Source organism: Numida meleagris, chromosome 2, assembly GCF_002078875.1.
Source record: "Numida meleagris isolate 19003 breed g44 Domestic line chromosome 2, NumMel1.0, whole genome shotgun sequence".
Classification (NCBI taxonomy): Eukaryota; Metazoa; Chordata; class Aves; order Galliformes; family Numididae; genus Numida; species Numida meleagris.
The window spans coordinates 82,724,360-82,745,082 of NC_034410.1; the positions used below are offsets into that span (position 1 = coordinate 82,724,360).

Here is a 20,723-nt window from a genome sequence, read left to right on the forward strand (position 1 = left end):
CTCTAGCTGACAGCACAGATAAATGTTCAAGTGTAAAACAAGTTCGTAACCACACCTGTTCTCCCCACAGGAGTGAAAACAGTCTTACAAAGTCCCAGCCATAAAACAACCTTTAAATAAGGCCCTGGAGGTACCTGTCATGTCAGAGGGTCATGGTGTAGAAAAGGAGTGAAGGCTCTGCATGCCCCAGCAGCCCTGCACATGCTGAGGGCTCATTTCACAGCCTTTGGATGCCTCTTGCTTGAATGGTCAGGATGCACCACCACAGCAGAACTGCTTTGGACAAGCAGCTCCTTGTCTAGAATGTTTAGCTTGGCAGGTTGAGAATTTACTAAGCTTAAAAGAACACTTGGCTCTTAAAAAAAAGAAAAGAAAGAAAGAAAAACTACGTGAAAATTATCTATGGGTAATTTTCTGCTAGTACTCAAAGATTCTTGTTACGCTATTAGCTGTCCATTGGGCTGACATACTTTGGAGATACCTGTCACAACTAGAAGGAATTAACAGCATTAATTTTCCTTGAAATTTATACTGCAAATTTGAATGAAGGAGGTTGGAGGAAGAAAAGGGACAACATGATAAGAACATTCTCCTTCTCTGTGCATTTGTGCAAAACGTTCCTCTGGACAGAGTTTAAAATCTCAGTAAAAACACTTGTACTCTCCTGAAATACCTTTTAAATAGGTTAGAAGAAAAAGAAATTAAATGTTCTCATAAAAGCAAACAGAAGTGTAGAGAGACAAAGAGAGAATTCCCACCTGAAATGAAAGCAGCAGGAGAGTGGTGGAAAGTGAGTCAGTAGTTGGAATGTGTTAATTGATATAAAATTAGCTATTTTTGGTATTTCTATCAGAGGGGAATATTAAAAATGTCTTTTCTGCTACAAAAAAAAAAATGCTTTCCACACTTTAGGGAAGTGTGCTTAATTTGGGTATGTTCTCCTACACTGAGAGTACCCGGGATACTCACTGCCCTGCCACATCGCACTCTTTCTACCAGGGTCCGATACCACATTGTGCTGTTGACATGCAACTACTGTTCTTCACTCCCCTTGGCTTCATGCCCATCCCATGCACCTTGATCAGAGGCCTTACAACACACTGGAGAGGCTGTGTGCTGTCAAGGGGTTTGCACTGTTGCTTTGTACGCTGACCAGACACAAGGAAAACTGTTGGCCAAACACTTCAACAGCTTCCAATGCCTTGGAGCAGAAGCAGAGCTGCTAACACCTGAAAGGGTGTCATAAATACGGCTCTCAGCACACACATACAGCCAGAGGAACATTCTATGGTGCTTTATTTAAAAATACATACTACAAGATAAATACTGTCACATCCATCCAGCACAGAGATTTGTTTCTGCTTTTCAAACTCAAAAAAGTCAGCACCTGAAGCTACTGGAGTACATTGCATTAGTGTTTCCCAGTCCTGACGAGTGACACACTTAAAGCACAAGTTATCCATTAGACTTGCTTTCCAAAAAGTGATACAATTCTGGACCCTGCTGTCGTTCAGTATAGCTCCTGTCTGCTGTCATATCTTTTCAGTGGCAAAAATGAATAATGAGGTGGAAAATGTGAAAACAAAAGAGTTTTTGGTGGTTTTAACCATGTGATACCCTAATGGCCAAACAAATTATTTTGAGTAGAAGTAATTCCTGGTTCCAGTGATTGCTCAAGTGATACCAACCTCAGTTCACTCATTTCACGTGGCAATAGAAATGGCATGATAGGTAGACATTAATAACTTCCTGAGTGCACAGGGCAAAAATCAGACCAAACCAGTGCAGTCCCATAAACCTGTGACAGAATAGAGATTTAAATCAGCAATATCATTGCTCAATCAGTCTTGGAAAAGGCTGTGTGAATAAAATGCCCTGATGAACCAAGCTTGGTGTCAGTCCCACATGTACTGCGTCCCAGAACACCTCCTTTTCATGGAAGGCAGGATTTCTTCTGCTTTCAACAAGCAGAAGATATCCAGGTGACTGTGTCTGATATCCAGGACTGATATCCAGGTGTCAGTGTCAGCAGACAGATTCAATTCACATACATTAAAGAGGGGCAGTTTTGCAGAAATGCGCCATTGAAAACACCATCAAATGTGAAGTTTCTGAAGAAACTTCTGTGCTCAGTCAGGGAAACACCATGTGTTTGTAATCACCCTGTCTACTGCTGTTCCTTCTGTGGAGATAACACTGTGACATCTCACTTCCAGCTCCATCTGGTCTTTGCTCTCCCTTGCTCATCTTGCAAAGAACTGTCAGGGACTGGAGCTTGAGGAATTGCTTCAGACGATATCCACTGACACCTAAAAACCAGCCTAAGTGAATCCAGCTGTTTGACTCTTCTGACTTACTGTTTCCTGGGTTTCCACATGAATGCATTCTGTTCCTCACTGCAGTACGCCAGCCCTTCTCTGAGCCTTGTCCTGGACTGAATTCACCTGTCCGGAAATGTGGCTGGCAGCATATGCCACGTTCTTGATGTCTCACCAGACCTTGTAGAATAGGACCAATACTTTCCTCTCCATCAGATTCTTTCCACCCTCTTAAAGTCACTTTACTCAACACTTCCTACCAGGAGATGTCAGGAAGTGGCTGCATGGCTCCTTGGCTGTGCTCCAGTGATCTCTGGCTCCCAAATGGATGCTTAGGAGAGAGTTCATGGAAGTGATGTATATGGCTCAGCCTCTGCTGGAGCTTGGCTTTGCTGAAGCTATAGCATTTCGCAGATCTTAACACATAGTAGTTTGTGGTTACAGTATAAGTCATACACTATTTACAAGCAGCTCTACTCAAAACATAGTAGCAAAGATAAAATCCTGAATCTTCATGCCAACTTTTGTACTAATTTGCAAGGAGTAATTTGTGTTGGTATTAGCATCTCTCTTATGCTGCCCCCACAGATAGAGAACTCTGTAGATTTTTGTTCTAAGGATTGTAATTCTGGGTTGTTAGCACAGTGATTTCAGAAGTTCTGGAGTCGAAGATGGGAAATGCCATTATTAAGTCATAACAGCATTTCTACAGCGCATCAGAAGGGAGCGCATATCCTGGCTCAGCTTTACAGTATAGCTTTGCCTTGAGACTATGTTGGAGAAGACATTTAATTCTTGAAAAGAATACACAGTAAGGACAATTCAGATGTGATGAAAGCATGACAGTGTCCGCACAGTCCCAGTCCTGAGGATTTCTTTTACTGATGCTGTGAAGGTGAACAAGCTTAAGCAGAACATAACCTCAGCATGTGCTGTCAGCCTAGTCAACATCCCCTGAGGAAAATGTGGTGAAGCAAAATGATGTCACAGTCTTGATGTATTGGCTAAAATGCAGTTTAAAGACTCCAGCATTTGTTTGGTCTTTGTTTAAAACACAGAAATGAAGCAGAAAGCAGTAGGTATATTCACTGGAAGTGGCTTTTCTCCAGCTTTGCTGCAAAGTAAGTTAGTTGCATTGCTCGGACAGCTAATGCAAAGATATCTTTTTTGCCCCTTGATCTTTACCAGTGAAATCAACGGTGATCCAAATGCCTAGACTGCAAGCACAGCCAACAAAATCAAGTGGCATCTTCTGCAGATGAAGGCTTTTGTCATAGAAGAAAGTCACTAAAGTTGGATAACATGAAGAGGAGGAAATGAGTACTGTGATTCCTGCCACATCAGAGTGCCCCAGGTAAGCCATACACTTCCCAATTTGACTGCCAGCAGATAAACTACTATACATGCATTTTGTATCAGACGGAAACACACCACAGCCACACCTGATTATTTCTAGGAATAGGCACTAACAGCTCATCATCCAATAACATTTGAATCAGCATGCCTTGTTAACACGGGGATTTCAAACCCAGGTACGTATCAACAAAGGCTATCCATTAACCATATAACATGTGTGCACATTTTCAAAAGCATCAGCATCACATTCACCTGCTGAAAAGCTGTGACAAGTCAATGCAAACAATGCACTGCCTGACTCTTGCCCAACACAAACAGTTTGTCTTTTTATTGTGATCAATCTCTACTTGTTTAACAGCAAAATCTAGCTGAAAGTCCTTAAGTGTCCAGAATCTCAGCCAACTGTGGTCTCCTTGAATGTGAGTATAGTGAGGAATATTTTGCATTCATTTTCTGTCCTATTTTATGGGCTATTTAGCTCAGCCAAAATCCCCAAGAGTTTATACAGTTCATTATTATAAAGGAAAAGAATAGCACAGGTAGATTAACGTCAGTGGAGCTACAGAACAAGTAATAAAATGACAAGCTGGACCAGTATATCTATCCAGAAGGACACTTGAGCTTATTTTCAACCTCAGCACGTGACCTATACTAGTGACTATAGCCTTGATCTGTGTACGTGCCTGGAAAATTTGGCCCCCTCATGAATTGGGATCTACCCAGATACACAGAGATGCTGACTGCTGCACGGTGCCACTGTTGTCAGTCTCACCACTGAAACAGTCTGTCCTGAATTGGGCCTCCACATGACGATAAGCCATCGCCATAGTAGAATGTCACCCTTTCCAACATGAATACTTGGAACAGAGCACTGCTTATTTAAATACTGTGGATACAAAACTATTTGATCCTGTCTTTGAGATCAACTTGATTAGAAGTCTATAAGCAACAATGTCTTGTTTGATTTAAGATTTGTGCAATCCCATATCTCATAATTTTTTGTGATATTTGCTACATATAAAAACCTATTTATTCATAACCTCATGCTCTTGGCTGTGGAATCATCCATACTGCCAGCCACTGAGTGCTGAAATAAAGAAAAGGTTCTGCCTTGTCTGAAAGTAAAATCTTGGGGCAAGTATTCAAACTCACTAAGCATATACATTTCTGAAATCAAACATATTGTAATACTTTGTGAAGTTAGTGCCATGAAACACATCAGAGGCCTCTGTGCTTTTCAAGTCCCTCATTAAAGCAATCTGGCATCAAAGTAAATGTGTTGTTCCTTTTCTCAGTTTATTTCCATCTTTTCAAGAACAGATTGGGACGCTGCCTTAAAAGCCACTGTTTGCAGGCATCTTCCATAGCTAACGAGATTAGTCCCAGCCAAGGGATAATCCCAATCGATTAGGGCTATTAGCTCACAGCTCACTCTTAATTACAGCAGAAATTTCTCCTGTGGACTGGGAGGAAAAGTAGAGCTCTTCTGTTTGGCCTAGGAATGACAGCACTGTGAATGCCAGAAGGATACTTCACCACTTTGAGCAGAGCTCTGCTTCCCCATAATTTGTTTAGTGTGCTGAGGATCCAGGGGATCCTTTATTAAAGATATCTCTTTGAAAGCAACTGAAGATTATAATGCTGCAGTGGACAGTAAAGGAAGAGGGAAATGAGAGAGAGGCTAAATAACGACAGTCCCGTCCCTGGAGCTCTGCTCGTGGCACTAATTCAGGGGAAGAAACACACTGTGAAAAAACATCACAGCAGATTCTGATCCCCAGTCAGTGGCTTCCTGCGCATCCCAATGGGAGCTTGCAGGTGAGCCAGACTGGGAGCTGCTGATTTCCTGCAAGGCACATTTCCAGCTCTGCTGCCTCCCAGAGCCTCTCCCAGCACCATGTGATGGAGACCAGAATACACTGTTGGCTGGCAACCTCTGCTGATGTTATGGTCCCTTGGACATTATGGTTAACCCATTCACTTCAGAAAAAAACCTTGAAGCCTTTCTAAATGGTAAGAGAAACAGAAGCTGGTCCTGTCAACAACATGACTGGGGAGTAATTAGGTGTCTTACAGTGACCACTATAACTTTCTCCCTAAGAGCACTGAGATAGCTAAAGTCTAAGAGCTGGGATACTCCATTTTCATGGAGAGGTGGGTGTTAATATTTATTTATGTATTAATTCTTTGCCTGCCGCTTTCAGAGCTCAGGAACTGGCTACTCTTGGTGTGGGAATATGCCCACTTCAGCCACACTGCAGATGTGAAGGAAAGCCTTTACTCACACTGCCTAAGTGTCTGTGCTCTTGGTGAAGGAGAAAGCGCAGTTTCTCCCACCTTTGTTTCCAAACCACTAGCAGCAAGACAGGAGAGATCTAAAGGGCAAAATTCCTTTAGGAGCACGTACAAACACATGGCTCTGCTGATCACAGACATTTTGGAGAGACTGAGCTTTGTCTGAAGTCTGGGTAGCTCAGTCACTGATGCAAACGCATGAGCTCTATCTGGATGTGTGTTCCTGAGCTTCATGATTATTGATTCTGACAGTTTGCTTGATTTGAATGCAGCATGAGATGAGTGCCAAATTGCACACAAATTTAGGTGGTCAGAAGCCCACTGTACTTGGCACACAATTTCCCATTTCCAGCACTGCCAACAAGGTTCCCAGCAGGACATATGCTCATGCGTTGGTGTGCGTGCCAGATAGCACAGGCAGATCCTTTCTTTTATGCCATCTTGGTAATACCTGGCACACTGCTAAAAGTGGCCAGGTGATGTTCCAGTGCATCAGAGAACTTGCAAGACTCTAGCCATTTTTTTTGGCAAAGGAACAACAAATGACCAACTTGTTAAACATGTTTTGTAGAGGTTCACCTTCCTGACCTCATGGGCTGTTCCTCCAAGAAGGGGGTTTTGGTCCTGTGTTGCTGAACATGAGATGAAAGTCATGCCATACAACAAGCCATAAACACATGGCTCTTCCATAGCAATGGTTTTCTGGCCAAGTTCCAGACAATAACTCTAATCAGCATGCAAGAACTGCTTTCTTGTCAGCATGTTTAAACTGCTATGACGTAAAGGACATCTACCTCCATATAATTTTTTTTTCATAGCCTAAAACAGTTTAGTATTGTTTTTCAGAGGGTGATACAAGTAAAAATGAACTGAAGATAACACTTTCTACTGTGTTTTTTTTTTCAATCCAGTTATCACGATAGTTGACTGTCTGGAATTAATCAACTCGTCTTCTTTCTTCTATGATCAATTAATGATTTTCTATTATGATTTATGGTATTTGGGATGAGGCACAGAAACTGTGCAGAAAAAAATCTGAGATTTATGCATTCTGAAACATATCAGTTTATCTTACCATGCATTTCTGTTATTGCCATTCCTCTGAGTTATAAGATTGTTGTAGTAGGCTCTGTACAAAGGAAAAGCATTTCCTGATGAAAATCTCACAAGGCAATGACTGGATCTCATTTTTTTTCTTTTTCCTTTCCTTTTTACTAGTAGATAGGCTACAGCAAATTTAAATAGATAATATGTCTCAACAGGAGATTTTTTCACTGTTGTGAATAACAGTGAAAAGCAGAGGACAAATCAGTAGATGACAGAAAGTTGTTGATCACTTAGGTACCGCTAATGGTTCATCAGAAGAGACCGCTATTGGATCTGTGTAGGAATTCTTATCAGAAAATGCCTTTTCATTCAAATCGAATGTGTTACAAAAAAGAATCAGGCTGATTTTTTTTCTATACTTAAAAAGAAAAAAAACCTTAAAATTGGTTTTATATTGTAAGAGAAGGTATCAGTATCTAATTTAGAAATGAGTTTTTGTTTGGAAACCTGAGTTCATTGAAACTAATTAACAAACATGGCTTGATACCGAAACAGTTAAAAACTGCTGAAGTGAAAGCATTTAAAACTGGCCTGATATTTCTCTACCTTCTCACTACTCTCTGAGATTTGATTCAGGCTGTTTCTTTAGAAAGAAAATGTAGACAACTACATTTTACTTTAATTCAAAGTAGAAGAAGAAGAAAAAATTTCCTATCAATTCTGATTATTCAGCGGAGTGGTAAATAAAAAGAAACTTTACTTGCTCTTTTTGCTGTCTTTTCAAGTTGAGACACCCACTAGATAGTCAAAAAACAGCTCGGAAAGTATATGTTTTCATTTTCAGTTGCAGCTTGGAGGCATTCAATTGAAATTCTACAGAACAGCCAAGCAGTTAGCATCACGTGTGCTCTCGCACTGGAAAAATGTGAATTAGAATTACACATATATCACTTCATTAGTGTGTTGGAGAGAAAACAAATACACAATAGTTACTCACTGGAGTCTAAATGCAATTGTCACTAATTGTAGTGAAGAAGAGAGATTACAAATTTCACAGTTGCTGAGACAAAAGGAATGATGTACATACTTCTCAGGCCAAAGAAAAAGTGATTAATACGTATTTATCAAAAGACTGAAGGAAAATATCTGCATTACTATATTTGTGTCACTGAGAGCGAGTGTAAAAAGATAGACCTACTTTCAAGTAGGCTTTTGAACAGAAGTGGAACCTTTTTCTATTACATGGATTATTGTAGAGGAAAAGGAGACTCAGCCAGTACATCCAAAAGTTATTGCTCTACATCTGAAAAGCCCAGTGTGTCTATTGTTTGTTTTTGTTCTTCTTAGGAAGATGTTACACCTGCTTACTGCTGCTAAGGATATGAAACACGTTCACTTGAAAAATAAGGCAATAATTTATATTCTTTTTTTTTTTTTAAACATGATTTACAAGGCTATGCAGGTTCTGAAAGATTTGCTAAAGATTTGCCCTCTAGATTTTACCCAATTTAAAATCTATTTTCTTGCATTTACCTCATCCCCTTATTTATTCTGATGTTCATTTCAAGCAAAAAAGAAAGCTGCTGTTGTGGAATTATCATGTTTTTGACAGGGAGGCAGAAGAAAGAGGTTGTAGATAGCATTTTTATTTTTATTTTTTTGTTAAGCTATGATAACATTTATGATCCTCAAGTTTTCATAGAATCATGGCATGGTTGATGTTGGAAAGAAACTCTGGAGCTCAACTGGTCCAACCCCCCTGAACTCGAGGTTAAGGAAGCCAAAGTGGTGGCAACCTATATTACTCTGGAGATATCTAAGAAGGCTAAAAACGGTCATTACACTGACTATACTAAAAGAGAAGCATGCATCCTTTCACTGCCCCACCTATGGTGTCTAGCAGTTTCAGGTGCTCTGCATTGTCTGGGAACAACCTCCCCAGTACTGTTTCTGTCTGTTGGTCTCCAGTCACTTATTGCAGATGACCGTATCCTAGAGTCCCTCTCATAATTTCATCAGACTTCATTTTAAAACTACTTCAGCTGCCACAGCAGTCCCATTTGAAGTACAGCTCCAGAAGCTACACTGCTTACAAATGTACTTTATCACTCCCTCGGTCCTTGGGAGAAACTCTGTGGTTTCCCAGAGGATTTGACCTAAAGCTAAATCATTTTGAGGTGTTAGTGTTCAGTGGGATCAATGAGCTGATCCAGCTCCTGTCACAGCCACACAAAGGATGCAGGAGAGGTGAAACCACTCAGCAGCCATCTACAGAAAGATCTACGTGTGCAGCCATGACACCACAACCTCGCTCCTTCAGCTTCATAGGCAACTCTCCATAAGCTGCTATTAAACCACTGTATGAGCACGGGATGTGAGTCAGCCTCATGGACTTTAGTTACAGGGCAAGAGGGTGCCTCTGAGCATTCTCTTGACCATGTCTCCCTGTAGGCCCATGGGTGGTAAAAGAGCCACCAGTCTTCTGGTGTAAATGCCTTCTGGTGTAACCAGCTTCTCAAATGAGCTCGACCATGTGCCAGGCCTGTTATGGAGGCCAGCCCAAGTTCTAAGCTCCAGGGCCAGCACTCCTTGCCTGATCTGGCAGAAACCAGATTTATGGGCAGGCTTTTGTTCATTTAATAATTTCTGCTGGTACAGGGTAGGCACATGGAATGCTTGAAAACACTTACAAAGGCACCTTAAAATGTACAGAAATGACTAAAAATAATTGTATGTGGCAGGTTTTATCACCTCTCCAGGAAAAAAGCTCATGCCCTCTTGATCCAAGCTATCTTCTGACATTGCATCTTTATCGTCATCACAAGTTTTATTAAAAGCCAGCCAGTGAATCATTCAGTATTTAAAAGCACTGAATTACAGAGTAGGCACATTGCAGCATCATACACCTGCTCTTTTTTCCACTTAGCACCTTCCCCTCTCTTTGGTGTCTCTTCTTGCTCGTGTATACATCCAGTCCAATTTATCACAGTGTCCACTGGTGCATAGTCAGCAGTGGATTTTACCTTCTGGATATTTTCATTTTTTGCAGAAATCACTTTCAATTAGTTAAAGAAATACAGAAGTGTTGAATCATCTGTCACACATTTACAGAGCACACCAAGTTGTTCTGTTTGGCTTGCAGATAAAGGGAAAATAAACATTCACTGAACCTATGAATTTAAATCCCTTAAATCATAGGCAAGATAAAAGGTAAATCTAAACGTTCACAGTTCATCTTTGAGCATTTTCTCCTTTTGCTTCTTGACTAACTCTGTGTGCCCCTCTATAATGGGTAAATGGGAACAAATTCCCAAATAGTTGAGTAGCAGGCAAAGCATTTTAAATTTTTTTAGAGAATGTTAAAATAAGATCCAGCCTCAGAGTCTGACTGCATTCCCAGACACTCAGTTACCTTGCGTGCTAGTAATTCAATACGCTGCTTATGAGACTGGCATCCACCGGTAAAGCTGCATGCTCAAGCTACATGCAGAGCTACATATTAGTTTTTATAGTGCTTTGTGTGTGCACATTATCAGAAGCAGCTATCGAGGGGTGTGAAAAACTCAGCCATTATTTTGGCTGCTTGAGTGCTGTGGTTGCTTTTAAACATGCTAAGTCCCCTCTCTAGTTATCAGCATGCTTTATGTAACCCAAAAGATGCTCAGGTAATTTGCATTTGCTTGAATCGGATGGTGTGCTCCCAGCAGCCTGGTGCTGTATGCAGTAGTGAGCACCTCCCCTCTGCTACCCCCTCTCAAATGTCTCATACCCAAATTGCCTGAGCACGACCGCACACCCCTTTCAGTCTTATCGGGTTGAACATGCAATGCCCTTTTCTCCAGTGGAAAAAAAAGATCCTTTGCAATATCGATATTTCAATCTAAAGTATTCCTTGGGTTCCTATGGAACTAGATTTATTGCCTGTTGCTATAAGCCTTTTGAATGAAGGTTGTTTGCTTTAGCAATTGCTGCTCTTTGCTGTTTCTTAGTTTAATATGAACTTAAAGGGCATGAACTTGAAACTGGGAATAAATGTACATTTAACTTGTTGCTTACTGCTTCGTGTTCCTATTTGTATATGTAGGTGTACATGCAACGGACAGACCTCTCCCTTGAGCAAACTGTTTTGCTAATAATTGACCTTTACATAAAAGCTATCCAATTTGAACATGCAAATACTGTAATTGAGAGGCTGCCTCAGAAAAAAAGCATTTTTTAACTTCTTCTTTTGAATGCAGGTCATATTTATGGCTTCAGGTTCATCTTTTAATAAGAAATATATGTGTATATATATTTAACGAAGATGTATAAGTAAAACGCTTCTAATTCTGAAATATATCACACAGCCCACCTATTATGATAAGACCTAGTTTATCTTCACTATGTTGTTCACAATAAGTAAAGCATTTATAAAGTTGTCTCTAAGAGGTTTCAGAGATCTCTGCACACAGAGATACTGGATTTGTATTTTCAGCCAAGCAGAGTAGATTCGGGCTATTTAATGCTCTTATCAAATATTAGTCTTGAACTGCATTATAGCAACTTTTATTTAGAAATCAGTGCCACAAGGACTTGTTACAGAGCTATTAAATTTTGATGAGTTTACCTGTCTTCCACTGGAAACCAAAGTGAGAAGTTGTTCAAAATGAAGGCAAGATAAACTGATACAATTTTGCACTCCCTTGTTATTTGGCTTACTGCAATCTTGCAAAATTGTCATGAAAATTTAGCAGCTAAAACTGTAATCAGCATTTCTTTATCAAAATAACTAATTTTAATGGGCTGTGGAATGAGATTATTTACCTCTCCTCTGCTACTCACTACCATTTACTCACTGCAACTATCTGTTGAGAATTTACAAGGATGTCTTGATGCCCCTTCATCAAGTTACTGATACTTCTCACAGTCTCGCCAGCAGATGACTGCCTTTTGACTTGGTTGCCTTCATTTTATTTCCAAAACTGTAGGTGCTAATGAACCAAATTCTGTGCTGTGTCAGACTCAGTGTGATCACTTTCAATGAACAGGAGTGCTTACATTAGTACTGAAATAAAATATTTGTTTCCAATTTGTCTTCTTAAATAAAACATCTAGTTTTACACCAAAGGCCATGTATTTTTCATTTTTTAAAGTATTTAAATATTATGCCTCTTAAATATTGTATCTTGAGTTTTGAAAAAGCAAATGCTTTTCTATTTACTTTTCTCCACCAATAGATGGCAGGTGAAGCTCTAGAAATTTCTCCAATGGATCCAGCATGAAATAACATGTGAAGTTTGCAAGTATGCAGCCAGCTGTAAAGAAATGCTCTCCAACATCTTCTGAGATGTGATCACGGTTTAGTCCTAGCCTGTACACCTTGCATTATAAAACTTAGCTAAAGTTTAAGAATAGTTCCATTTTTTTATATAAAACTGTTCATTCTTATTTATTTTGTCCTACTCCATTAGGTCAAACTGAAGTTTGCACATAAAGCCTTTCCGTCTTGGTTGGGAAGGTATTTGTCAGCATGATGTAGCAGCTGCTACATTCATTCGGGAGCTTGGGACTGAGCTTTCTGTAATCAAACAAGAAAGCTCTGCATTCATACCCTTGTCACAGATCATGCTTGCTGTAAGCTGGAACAGAATAGCTGTCAGCTTAAGCTTTGATTTCCAATTCCATAAAAGCTAGAAACATGAGAGAGAGAGAGAGAGAGAGAGAGAGAGAGAGAGAGAGAGAGAGATGCAGCTTGATGGCAGAAAGAGCCTACAAGAGAGACAAGACTAGTTTTAATAAACTCCAGTAAGGATGGTCATAATGTAATCCTTCAATTCTTCATGTATAATGCTGTATTTAAAAAAAAAATCTAGTTCATTTTTTGAAATATAGAATGAAGCAGGCATTGCATCTTGATAACATATAAGCCAGGTGCAGTGTTTAAAGTCTCAGTGAAGTGGTACCGAAAGACAGGAATTTTGTTCTGCATGTGCTGTAATGATTTTAAGGACAGCATGCAGTGTGTTGTAATCAGTTAACTATAGGATTTACTTGAAAAATGAAAAAAATATGCACGAAGCTCATGCTCTGAGGCATGCAGAGCACAGAAGGATACTTTCCACTTCTAGGCAGTCTGCATTACTAAGTATACATTATTTCTCCTGCAAAATGATTTCCTGCCTCACAGTTGCCCTGCTGTTATTGGCAGTCCAAGTATTGATGACTAAGTGACCACTAGAGCTCAGCTGGTTTTCATGCACATCACAGTAATTCCTCCAGGCTGACAGAGTAGACAAATTTGGCTGCTCTGATCCCTGCATGGTATGCTGGCTGAATACCATTAATCCAATCTATTCACTAATCCTTCCATTTTTATAAGTTAATTTGATTTTGTGAGCTCCACTTCTAACTCTGATCCTTAGCACGTTTTAAAGCTTCCACTTTATGGGCAACAGCAGCAAAACATGGATAAAACCCAAGGCCATCAAGAAGCATCAACGATTGATTAGACACTGAACAACAAAGATCGTGCACCTGAGTCAGTGACTATTAATCACTCTAAGTCAGCAGTGTTACAGAAGAGTAGGAAGGATGTCTGAAAGCGCTTCAAATTAACAACAGCTCTTTGGTGAACGTAGGAAGTTTGGTAGCATGCATCGTGACCAAAAACAAAAAAAGTTTTAGGTGTCCAACTTAGGAGCCTTAGTCCAGACACCAAATAGAAGTCAGCTGTTTGAACATCCTTCTGTAGGAAACCCTGAATATGTAGGAACCTGAACTTACAGCTCTATTACCTCAGGCAGATTAGGCAGCATGAGTGACTCCTTTAGAAATTGTACATGTCTCTGAATAGGAAACAAATACCCATACAATAAGCAGTAACTTTCCAAGGGTCAGACCATGGTGTGTAAAACCAGCGTGCTACCACTGAATTGCCACTAACACAAAGCTAAGCTGAACGTGATCTGACCCTCATATGACAGCACATGTTGCCGCAACAAAATTATCAGATAACCAAAGTTATGTATTTCCCTTTAGCTTTCTTTTGTTTCGAGCCTCACTCCCTTATGAGTAAACTTTTCATTCAAACCTCAGTTGACAGCAATCTATAGTCAGTGAAACTGCAGGGAAAGGTCTGTACACAATAACTACTCTTCAGAGAACAGGCTGACCTTTATAGACATTAAACAAAACAAGAAGGGCTGATTGATGCCGTGCAGTACATGCTCTCCAAAATATTAAAACCAAGAAAGTCATGGAAGGTTAGTTTATGAACATAAAGTATGAGAAATTGTGTCAGTGGATGGTAGGGTAGGAAAGAGGAAAGGGTGAAAGGGTAAAGTATTTAGAAAAAAAAAGCTGTTTCCTTGGCTTGAAAAGGAAGGCTGTCATGTGAATTTCTGTTAAATGGAAAGAAAACACAAACCTATGTTATCTAGAGCAGGTCAGTTGCTAGAGTCTCCACCACTCTGTTTCAAAATTTTGGGTTACTAAAGGAAGCTATACCATAATGTTTTTTATTGGAATAAAAAATACATTCGCAATCTCCAAAGGATAATTACTTGCAGTTTAGCCACTACCATTTTTTAACAGTGAGAAGTATAATATAACCTGTCTGTTTCAGTTTGCCTGTGTCTTGTCAACCTAAGCTTCAGGCAACGATGTCAAACCCTGCAGCTCTTTCTCTCTTTGCTTTGCTTTGTCCTAATTTTCTCTTCCCCAGGAAATGTACAGAGGGAGGTGTTTCACCTTGGATACCTCTCCTCCTATCACTTTCTGGAATGGGATGGTTTTGTGTTTCAGCACTTCAGGAAGGTCTTGGGTAATCCTTCCCATTTCAGTAGACACTCCTCAGTTTGCAGTGGTATGTTCAGTTGAAAAAACTGATACATCTCTCCTGTATGGTAGATATGGGAGAGGTAAGCACTGTTGCACTTGCTAGTGCTGAACAGTTCTTTCACCAAGGAGTCCCAGGGGGATAGAAAGACCCTTAATTTTCATATGCTGCAGTTAAGAGACTTAACATCTGCATTATGCAAGGACTGTTCAGCTGTACCAGGTTGAAGGGCAAGGATAATGAACAGGACTTTGATGGTTGGTGAAGAACATAAAACTTGCTTACTGCCCCTACTGAAGTCATACAGGGAGCATGACATGCCCTCAAGGACTTTGTGAAGAAACAATCCCAGAGGCTCAAAAATGCATGAGAGAGAAGAGCTTTGAAGATCTCTGTCCCTTTAGGGTGAGCATCCATTCCTAAACTGCTGTATACCAGTGGCAATCTAAGCATCTTCCTAGCTCCCTTGCACCAAATCTGTCTATCCACAGCAGCAGGTCCCATGCCAGCACACCCCATGCCCACACCATAGCTCAGTGCTGGGAGTATGCCAAGAATACTAGGTGAATTCCTAATAAGTGTCGTCTAGCATTTCAGTTAACAGCAAGGATCTAGAGACTAGGCATCTATAGAAATGGAGCTCATCCCAAAGTGAGCCTCCTGTGCTCTGCAGAGATGGCCAGATGCCTCCAAAGCCAAAAAGCCACAGCTGAGTATTCCCATCCCTTCTGCAAGTGAGGAAGAACCTAGTAAGGATGAGTCTTCATCAGGCTTGCAGGGAAAGCCACATCTCTCATCCAGCAGTAACAGCACATGTGCAGTTATTTACAGACTGGTACCACAATATCTCTGAAGCAAAAGTCACATCTCCACAATACTTTTGTGATATTGTAAACTAGGACCTATCCATGTAGTGAAAGCAACGTCCAGAGCAGTATTTTAACGTGTACTGTTGTATAGATGTACTTCTGTGCTTTTCATATGCTTTACACATAGTTTCTAGAAGTCAGGAAAAATAGCTTTTGACAGCAGCATAGCTATCCAGCATTAGAGCTGTTTGCGATGCAGGATGATTTAGAGAAAGTTAAGGATCTTATTGTGATCCTTCAAGTAATCTGCTGGAAAACTGAGGTGAAAGCCTGAGATCACTGAAATCAAAAACCATTTTGATTTCAGCGGGACAGCATCTCTCCTCCACTTTTAAGTAAAAACACAGATCACATACTTCTAGAAAAAGAAGTTAATAATCAACATGTTATAGACTATTTTACCTCAAACTGAAGCACAGCACTGTGTTAATGAAACACGAAAGTGCAAGTACACGTCGTTTAGTTGACTGTTGGATAAGGGCTGAACCGAAACTTGTGTTGAGAAGAGCAAACTTTCCAGAAAACTGCCAAAACCAAATCTATGATCAAATTAGGAATCTACATTAAAGGGTCAAAAGAGTCTGGTGAAACCAGTGCAGAAAGGTGTAAAGATATTCAGGTAGAAGAGAGAAATGAAAAGTCATCCAACAATAAAGAACCCCATTCAAAAGCTCAGACTTGTTGTGGTGGACTGATTTTCTAAGATGCTGAGCTGAGTTTGACAGGTGCTCAGGACCACTGAAAATCAAGCAAACTTACTTAATTCCTGTGCATTATCCAACACACTGCATAGCATCCCATTCATTCCAGCTGCAGACAAATTACTGAAAACTTTTACATTTTTTCTGGCCGCAAACTATAATTATTTACCATAGGTGTGGCCTCTGTGAAATCCATCAGAAGGTCACCTGGCTCCAGAGCAAAAGTACTTCCAGCATCTGTGGAACTCTAAAATGAAGGAGAAACTCAGCTTTGAAAAAGCATTTAGTTTCTATAATCCTATTGTGGGATTGTTTTGTTTTATTTTGTTTTTAATTCTTTAAAGCATAAATTGCCAAATGGATTTCAAATTGCACACATTTTTTTTAAAATATAGCTACTCAGGAGAGACAGACAACAAAACCATGCGCCTTTGGAATCAAGTTAAATATTAATTTAATCCTGATCTACTGACCTCCAAAGTTGTTGAAAACCTATTACTGATTCCAGTTGGGTCTTGAAGCAGGCTCTGAATATCTTCTGGCTGTTGCACTTACAACATAGGTTAAACATGTTGCTACTACTATGCATTGAAAACTACACTGAAATGTAGAATTAATTCATCTAAGAAAAATACTACTTGCAACTCCCTCCCAGCCTTCCTAAATACTCTCCAGCTGACATAAGCTCGTCTCTTTGCACCTTACCTTGCCACTAGGCGAAAGCTGTGTTTGTCCTTCTGACGTCTGTGGCGTGCACATTTTCTGTGACCCAGGAGATGCTGAAGACGCAGACGTTGATGCTGCTGCTGCCGCCAGTGCTGGGGGAAGGTCATCTTCATCACTGCAGTTGAGAAAAACAGACAGATGTTCTCGTTAGAAAATATTACTTGACTTTTAACTGTACTTGTTTTGGAGGAAGCACTGGAAGTTCTGCTTACTCTTCCACCTGTAATGCAGTATTTATAGCTAACTTTGCAACTGATTTAATTTATTAAGCTTGAAAGATTCCTTGAAAGTCAATTGGCTAGTCAACTTTCATCTACAAATGGAAATCTAATGGGTCTGATATGTAAGCAGCGTTTCTATGGAGCATGTTTATGTGAATACATGAACTTAGTTGATATTACTCTACTTTAATGTTGATATTCTCTTCTACAGAGGCTGGCTTTATTGATAATACAAGATCTGGTTAGATCCATCCATGGGACAGACTGCTTTATTGGCTTAAGTCTAAGGGGGATTTGGCACTCATTATGCAGTTAGTCCATGATATTATTTTCAAACTGACTTTAGAAGGATTCTGATCGACTCCAAAAAGGTGCCCTGTAGAAAAATTCTTGTGAGGATATGTTTTTTTTCCTGTCTCATTTATTCAGTTTACAGAGAAAAGATTTTATTTAAAACCAGGTTGCACACTTCCCTTGGGCTCTAAGAGCACGCTGAGCTCTTTCCATCTCACCTAACATCACCACTAAATGAGAGACAGTAGAGAATATATTACTTTCACTTACTTTTATAGAGCCCCATTGACTACAAATCATTGGATCAGTCAGCCCTGGGTCAGAATTTTTCCAATTGCTAATTGGAATTGCACAGAAATAAACAGCTACAATCTGGCCTATAGAACCTTTATTAGTGGGAATGATGTGTGAAAAGGAAAGACTACAGTTTAACAGTTTAAAGCATGGGGAAAAATGACGACTTTTCTGCTCAGAAAATGGCACAAATTTTAACTACCAGTTAGGTAGTCTCAGTGCACAGAACCCCGCCATGCCAATTTAACAGACACTTGCAGAACAGAACTGTACTTGGTTTGGTGTTACCTGAACTCAGCATGACTGTGCAACACAATACTTTAAAAGTACATTACATACAGGGTACCTAGCCCTGTGATGGATTGTTTGGGTGATAACAAAATGGTTTTTTATTATGGTATGAGAGTATGGCCATTATCTTTCTCATGTTTCATTTTTTATTTCTTCTGGGAAAGGCTAGAATTTATCACCAGAGCATATACTGTACATTGTTTTCATGCTGGAAAGAGAATGCAAAATCTGTTGGACCTACTAAGTATGCATTTTTTAACTCAACAAGCCAAATTTTGGTTGTTGACCTAGTTAATCTCTCTTTCAGAAACATGTAGCTGACATTTTCTCAGCTCTTGCTCCCCACTCTCAGTAGGAACACACTGGCACCCTCCCCATCCTTGCTGGGTAAAGCTGTTCTGTTGCATATAAGTAAGTGGGAAATTGTCGAGAACTTGCCAGTTCAGAATGGCTTTTTCAGATCTTGGAACTAAAGTGTTAGGCTTTAGTCTTATCACTTATCAAGCTATCAGCATGCTAGCTAAATGTCTGAGCATTGGTATTCTTCATTGCCTACTCTGAGGTATCTATTTTCATTATTCTATGTCCGACTACCAACATTTATCCTCCTTTAGCAGTCCCTTTCTATTTACTGGTGAACACAGCCTTTCCAGACCCACCCTACTCTAGAGCAAACCTTTTTTTCTCAAACAGTTAATCACTGATTTCTAACTGTCTTGCTATTCTCAAAACTAGCTTATCCTACTACTTTACTTTGTTGGTCCCATGGGAAATCTTCTGTTTTGGCATACATAGCGTCACTGAAGTATCCCGTACCTCAAAATTGTCTGTACAGCATAATCCTGCTCTCTTTTTCTGCCATCTGGTAGTATTGGAGAACCAAGTTTAACAACTCCTTTAGGTTATGGCTAAAATCAAAGAATCGTCCAAGTATGCATACAAAACTTGTGACTATGCCTGCAATAGGACTAAGTTTTCTATCCCTACAGTTAGTGTTCTCAAAGAGTAGGATCAGCTATTGTGCTCTGTTCATTATCTGCCATGTGCATAGCATAACATAATAGGTCCTCTCAGTGTCACAGTCTTTTTCCTTACTAATTGTGTAGAAATCCCTGCATTACATAAAAATCTGATAAATCAGAAGCATCTTGAAGTACGTAGGGGACTTGCTTCTCCTGGCTTGTAGAAAAAGAGGTAGTGGAAATGGTGTATGACCCAAGAAAGGCACACTGGTGTTTGAGGTCTGCTGGGCACAGTGAGTAAGCAGGCTTTCAGGCCTTGAGAAACTACTCCTAGTAAATGCTGTCAAGTTACCTGTCATGCATTACCTTCAGAATTAGCAGACAGGATGGGAACCTGACTTCTCTTCCCAGCTTGAGTTGTCAATTCCCATCTCTGGTCTCATTTTCAAACCATACTGGCTGATGTATAACAAAAGAGCCTATGTCATGGTCTGCTTACCAAACTGTGGCTGCACTCCCATATATTAGCCTTGGTCTCTTGGACAAGAAAAGATTTGGCTAGATGCTCCCTTACCTCCTGCCTTCAATTTGATTCATTCTTCTGTTTCTCCTCCTAAATAATTTTTCAGTTTTAGTGATATAGATCATTATTTTTGTTTCGTATCAAAAGCCAGCATTATTGACAATGAGACAGAAAATAATTACATACTGACATTTATTAGAAACCTTTTGGATGGGAAGAAATCTTGCTGATTGTGCTATGTATTTAGTGGCACTAGAATGTTCAATTGCTAGAGGTACTAAGAGTTGCCATTCCACATAGAAAGCATATATCACTCTTTTCTTCATTTTTGTATTAGTAAATTTATGCTGATACTCATTTTTTTTCATTTTCTACTCTGTTTAATCCTCTAGTTTCTGATGGCCTGAACTGTCTGATGGTTCTGATGGTTCATATGAAGGACAAATCAACAAGCTGATTTCCACGTTTATCTCTAGACTCTAAAATTAGATGAATTAGTTGTAAATGGGATGCCAAATCTCTGTAGGCACAGATCACTCTTGCCAGGACTAAGAGACCTAACTTAGCTGCTGTAGTTGTAGCGTGCTCAGTAATTTCTGCACGTGACAAAATCACAGAGAGAGAGCTCACCCTTTCCAGGAAGGAATGGCTGAGCACAGCTTGAACACCCAGTAGCTAAGGACTGCTTCCCTCATTTTGCAAATGTGATTGTAATGAAGCAGACAGAGCAGCTTTCTCCAACTCACACCAGGTCTTTGACATTTAATGTGGAAAAGAGACTTTTAATTTCTAATCAATAAGCTCCAGAAAAGCAAAGGGGCTGCACTTCAGAGGTTAGTAACTGCAGAGAGATGGCAAATTCACCAAGTATTAAAAGCTTTAAGATTCTCAGAGATGAAAGGAATGGTATCAGCCTAAGATCATTATCATGTAATTGCACTCATGCCTTTCAGAAAGCATAGCTAGAGCAATAATTAGCATCTCCTTCTTTTACAGCTGTAGCAGGCAAA

At 39.9% G+C, this 20,723-nt stretch overlaps 1 protein-coding gene across 5 annotated transcripts in view; it reads right to left on the minus strand.

Moving 5' to 3' along the window:
- Positions 1–20,723, minus strand: part of EPB41L4B (erythrocyte membrane protein band 4.1 like 4B) — a 167,225-nt gene that overhangs the window by 12,874 nt on the left and 133,628 nt on the right. For 3 of the 5 annotated variants that reach the window (XM_021385831.1, XM_021385832.1, XM_021385835.1), the window contains exons 21-22: positions 17,108–17,243; positions 16,572–16,649 (exon numbers count right to left, since the gene is read on the minus strand). In XM_021385831.1, the coding sequence (XP_021241506.1) occupies positions 16,572–16,649; positions 17,108–17,243 (214 nt within the window). Of the gene's footprint in view, positions 1–1,279; positions 3,606–16,571; positions 16,650–17,107; positions 17,244–20,723 lie in introns of those variants that run through there. The other 2 variants (XM_021385834.1, XM_021385833.1) reach the window with 2 other exon arrangements.